The sequence below is a fragment of the Rhodnius prolixus genome, unplaced genomic scaffold, assembly GCF_049639745.1.
Source record: "Rhodnius prolixus isolate KJV_2025 unplaced genomic scaffold, Rpr scaffold_4, whole genome shotgun sequence".
Taxonomy (NCBI): Eukaryota; Metazoa; Arthropoda; class Insecta; order Hemiptera; family Reduviidae; genus Rhodnius; species Rhodnius prolixus.
The window spans coordinates 34,418,462-34,424,461 of NW_027411614.1; the positions used below are offsets into that span (position 1 = coordinate 34,418,462).

The window sequence follows — 6,000 nt, forward strand, 5'->3', positions numbered from 1 at the left end:
AGTTGGCAAAAGTGACACGGTTAGTTTCAGGTAAAAATAAAATAAAAAAATTGTATTTAGCAGAGGCGCGTAAGTTTTGGAAGGACTTTTTTGGGGCCTATCAACATACCCCATATTCCTAGTGGCTCTTTGATTGACATAAGGCTGACGTAGATGGTATTTAGATTTAATGTAATGTGGAATTAATTGAATCTTTGATTAGAGTTGTAAAAGAACTTTAAATTTTGTGGTTATTTCCGAAAATTGTACCGAAAGCTCTTCATTAAATGATAATTATTAAACATGAACATTTTTAGCTTTTTAGAATTTTAGCATCAACCCCGACGTCTCCTACGAAATAGTTTGGATTTTAAGCGAATATTAACAGTTGCAATATTCTTGCGAGTTGTTCTACTTTAGACAAACTTTTCATTTTATATAAATCTAATTTTTCGAATATGTAAAACATAATTGGTAAATCTATTTCAATATCATATTTCTGTCGCTTCAATTTTGTAAATAACAGAAGCTCCTGTAGAAATATGATATACTTTAACATATTTATTCTATAAATAGACATCAAATACGTTAACCCTATCGCTAGTGATCAGATTTCAAGCACAAGTATGGGAAAATTCACTGACAATGATTTGCAAGATAAAATAGAACGGAAAGTTCCAGGCAGATAGCTGTTCACTCAGGGCCTACAAATTGAACCATCCGGCCTTTTTATAAACAGATCGACTGGAGGGGCGCCGGGCGAATTTAATAACAGAATTTCAACAGTATTATTGTAAAAGAAATACTAATGATGTAAATAAAAAACAAAAGTCGACTTATTACCAACTAACTGAACAAACAATGAATTCAGTTTTAAGTATTATTGAAAATTCAAAAAAGTCGTCCTACTTAAGGTAAATAATTTAATAATAATAAAAAGAAGAAACATGGTTCCTTTGTTCAGTAGGCGTGTCTTCGCCAGGATTATAAAGACATCGGGCCTTTCACAATAAATAATGAAAATGTAAATACACATAAAAAAAAAATCTATAGAAAAAAATTAAATTTTAATGAACAAGCTTTTATAGACTAAAGAAAAAATAAATGTCTGATGTAAAAAAACACTAATATCGTAATTAACCAAATTTCTTCCAAATTATTCAAGAACGACCGACATTTAAGACTTGGTCTACACCAACATTGTCAGTATCCAATGTGAGAATTTGAAGGCAAAGAAAGTTGAAGTCACAGAGTTTAAAACAGAGAATTCCGAAAAGTGCTCATAGCTAATATGCAGCAAGCTGAGAACTTGCAGTCATGCAGGATTACTCAAGAGACTCTCCTGCTGAACCATGATAAAAATAAAAAAGATAAACATTAGAATAAATCAAATTCTTTACTAATTTCTTGAGCCTTTGCTATTTTAAAAGCAATATCCTTTAACAAAATACAGCACCCAAAAGCAAAAAGCAGTGAGTTATCGCAAGGTATTTTATAAAAGACAAGAAAGGATATTCTAGCTGATTTATAGCTTAAAGTTTCTTTCTCGGTTTCCTGAAGGCGGAAATGAATTAGCTACTTCTTCAGGAATCGTGCCGTCCCTGAAACGCTATCATATTTATACTGACACCCCAATCCTCGCACTATATACACGGAGCCTGCAGTGACAGATTAGTGGGTAACCGTTTAGCGGCCAGCGCAAGACGATCACTAATTCATTATTAAAACAGTTACACATATTTTATACTTGATATCCGTCTACCATCTTTGACTGATTCTTGAGCAAGGCTATGTCTTTTAGGTCTAGGTGGATTTAGCTTTGTCTAATGTTACTCGCTTTCCAATCTACATATATCAACAACAGTTCATTGCGATTAGTTAGAACGAATCGTTTTCCTTAGCCATTAGGCAAATTCTAACAGCAAAAATAGGTCTACTCAGGACAATATCCTCGAATAAATCTACTTTTTACAGATTTTAAACGTTATTTCAGTTAGTTACTCCAGTTTTTTTCAGTAATAATGCTGAAACGCTCTCGCCAGTGTGAAAATTAGGATCCTGTATGAACATACGGTATAAAACAGCACGGGACAGCTGAAAAAGACCGATTCAAATTCTCTTTGATCACTCAGATATTATATCATCATGTAACCAAACTTACGTTACATACTCTCTGAACATTCCCTTCATCTCCACTCTTGCCACATCCTGATACAACAGATTTGATTCCAAAATGCAAGTTCATTCCAACCCTTTAGCGCTGACGCTTCCTTCACTCAAACTCTACCACTCAACATGCCTTCCCGATTGTGGCGCTTGATCCATCAGGATTCAGTAAACAATCTGTGCTTAACTTGATATAATGTAGGTTGCCCTAAGTTCGCCAGTCTCCCTAAGTTCGCCACCTGCATTTTTAAACAATATTAAAGATTTGTCCGGAAGATGACAGCAGCTACTGGGTGTCTGCTACCTCAAAACTCTATATAACAATCGAGAGTGACGCTAGTATAGCTTTTAAGGAGACAATAGCCATATTGTGTTGAACGTGGTTTGTGTTATAACTATTGCCTCGGAAAGTATCAGTTTTATTTTGTGCAATCCGCCATATATTTTAATAGTGTGGTATGTATTTTATAAGTATATTTTATGTACTTTCCGATTGTGTTATCAATAATTTAATTTTTGGTAGGGATTTGGTGATAATTAATGAACTGTGCTCGTGTTCCTAACTTCGCCACTGCGACAACTGTGATGGCTAAGTTAGGAATACCTGTTTTTGCAAGGTAGGTTTTGTTGTAGAGTATTCAAACTTGCGACAGATTTGAATGTGAGTATTATTTAGATATTTTAGGGACTTAAAGAACCGTAAAATAGACTACATTTACATGTTGTAGATATGTACGGGTTGTAAATAAATAAATAATGAACGTAAAACTCTTAAGTTACAAATGATTCTTTGAAATACATAAGAAAACACGGTATTTTTTTCTTGCTTTCTGATTGGCTGATTAAATTCTCGAAAACCCAATTTTCTCGAGGAAAAGTTTCCAAATAATGTGATCGGTATTTTATTTGGACAAGAAGGAAGATAAGGCATTAAATTTTTTTTAAAAAAATCGTCGAAGCCATTAAAAAAATAAATAAATAAAAATGAAGAAAAAATTCGCCTGGTAAAGTTGCAAAATAATTTATAATAATTAAATAATAAAGAAAATTAATTAAACAGTTCAAAATGAAAGAAAAAATAAAATAAAGAAAACAATTAATACAAAACGAAATTATACGTAACTCTAGTTTAGAATGTAGTGTTAGGGGAAGTATGGCAGAGTGAACATGACATCAGCTGACTACGACGGAAGTATAACATACGGGCCGACGGTTACAAAACGGGCTCCAAAGGGTAGCACCGGCGTAGTTATTTCCGGTTATAATAGATTTTATACAGAAATTCATTTTCTGGATTTATTTAAATTATTTCCAGTAATTTGTTAAAAAGGAGATAAATGAATTCAGGTAAAATAATGTGAATTGAAAAAAAAGGAAGCAATTGGAGATGCGAACAATCATCATAAATAATTTTAATTAGGTAAATAAAGATATTTAATATAGACAAATAATTTAATGTAAAGGATTCTGGAATATTGATATATAAAATAACGTGAATATAAAGTATAAAAAAGCGAGAAAATATTTGGGCACAAATTATAATCATACATATTTAAATAAGAAAATTAAAATATAAAAAATTTAGAAGCATTTCATTTCAAAAAAAGAATTAATTTCTTCGTTTTATTCATTTCTGTTTCTTGCGGTTGGAACCTTTGAAAAGCTTTCATCTTTGATTTCTGTTTTTTTATCTTTTTTTCTCTTTCAATCTCTGACATTTATTTATGAAATAAAAAAATAAACTGGTTTGAAAAAAGATGTCTAAGACGCTTAGTGAGTATTTAATAAACAAAAATAAATTTTATAAACAAATAAAATTAAGTAAATTTTAAAAATAGGTTGCGTTAAATTGGAATAGGGAATTCCCATCAAACTGTTGTATAGAAATTGTTCAATTTATGATCATCTCTAATAATACCTAATAACACAAAAGCATGGAGAATGCTGCAAAGGGGACGACGGTACGTTTTGGAATTAGAAATGGATATCAGGGTACATTGTAGTAGACGTAATTGTATAACAATAAAGTGAAAGAGACGGAGAAAAGGGCGGGACAATTCTGTAAGGGCTGAAAATATGCCCAACGAGGTTGTCGTCATTTTAAGGGATTGAGCAGAGGTTGGGAGGATTTGAACTAGAAGGGATTGGAAAGCAATAAGAAATAAATATTTCATGAACTTCTACACTTCATTCCCAATAATATTCAAGACTTTTACGATGGAATGGGGGATTCTTTCCCCCTAACTAAGCTCATCAAAAAATAATAATGGGTAATTCTTTAAAGATAAAGCTTACACAAAATAAAAATAAAATAAAATACACAATATTAATGTCAGTATTTGATAAAAATTGAAACTACGAATGAGCAAACCTGGTAAACAGACGGCCAATAGACAGATCACCGAAACTGCGTATAATTTCCAGAGTAGCGAAGAAGGTGACCGTAAAGTCATTGTGTGCACTGTACGACACAACACACTATTACACTCATGCACTTCTATCAACATGTGGCTTAGAAAATATGGCGAAGTTTAAGTTTTGCCAAAATAAATATACCCTAACTAAAAAAAGTAGAAGAAGGAAAAACCTTTATTTTTCTTGAAAATATATTTTATATACGCATGAAAATAAGAGTAAGGATAAAAAGTCACGATTTCCTGATAACCGTATTTTATTAAACAGACTATTTAATAAACAGCGACTGTTCGAGAAGATCGAAGCTACTCACGGTAGCACACTCAGTGCTATACTGAAAAGATAACGTCGTATGAAACAGAAGCCGCACGCGGGGGTGTTGGTACGGCTCTATTGCCGACCGACTGAACTGAACAGGCCGCTTGTAGCGCCCTCTAGCGGCACCTTCACAGTACTAAAATCGATTCACCTTACCAGCGCAACTCGCCAACTGTTGATCACTTTTTCTTTTCATTAAAAAATAATAATAATTAATTAAAAATAATTAATAGAATAAATGAGTTAAAAAAAGAGCTTTGGCCTCTATTTATTTATTTATTTTTTTTTTATAAATTTTTAGTTATTTCTTTTTTGTTATTCGAGTTTCATCAACATCTGAGCCTAGAGCCTTTACCAGTGCCCTGACCGCCTCCAGATGGTATCCTCTCATTATTATGGTATATCACCGGGCTTTGAGCAGTAAGAAGCTATTGGAAGGACACGGTGTCTGCGTTCCTTTTTCTTCTCCAACTTTGGCGTTAAGGTCCTCGAAGGAACTGGACTTCCACAGTTACTCACCAAAACAATCCTTCTCCAAAGTTCTTACTCTCTTCTCGACATCATCCATCTACCTAATCCTAGAACTTCTCCTTCTTCTAGTCACTTCTGGATGCCCATTTTGTGTTTGCTTAAAAATTCTAGACTCCTTCATTTTTTATTAGGAGCCCTAGCTATCTAATCTTGTTCCTGGTACAGTTGTCTGATCTCACAATTTGCTCTTAATCTGTACCTATCGCCTTATTCTGGAAGTTTTTGAAGAAGGTAATTAATGGCTGCATGTCTTAATCATCAAACTTCAGAATACATGCACTGATTGCTGATAGTTGAATAGAAATGTAAGGAAAAATATTAACTTATTAATCTCTTTTCCCTCCGTCGTCGACTGGATTCGATGGCCAAAGGAAAGATGTGCTCCAATATCCCTCGGCTCCATACTACTTCCCAGTGGAAGCTGTAAGGGATGTAGCGAGGGAAGCTAGTCTCATCCCAGCACGAGAGGTTTTTATGTGACGCGACGGCGCTAGTGACGCAAGTTGCCGATGCACCAGGGAATAAAATAAAACTTTATTCTGGAGGTTGCTACTTTAGACTTTCTCTAAGGAAATTGCTATAATATATCGT

The 6,000-nt window shown here is 33.5% G+C and overlaps 1 protein-coding gene across 2 annotated transcripts in view; it reads right to left on the reverse strand.

The window, feature by feature from the left end:
- Positions 1-5,126, reverse strand: part of LOC141456351 (uncharacterized) — a 339,891-nt gene extending 334,765 nt beyond the window's left edge. The window contains exon 1 of one of the 2 annotated variants that reach the window (XM_074132267.1): positions 4,517-5,126. In XM_074132267.1, coding sequence (XP_073988368.1) covers positions 4,517-4,652 — 136 coding nt within the window. In that variant the 5' untranslated portion in view covers positions 4,653-5,126. The remainder of the gene's footprint in view (positions 1-4,516) is intronic. The other variant, XM_074132268.1, reaches the window with a different exon arrangement.
- Positions 5,127-6,000: the final 874 nt, after the last annotated feature.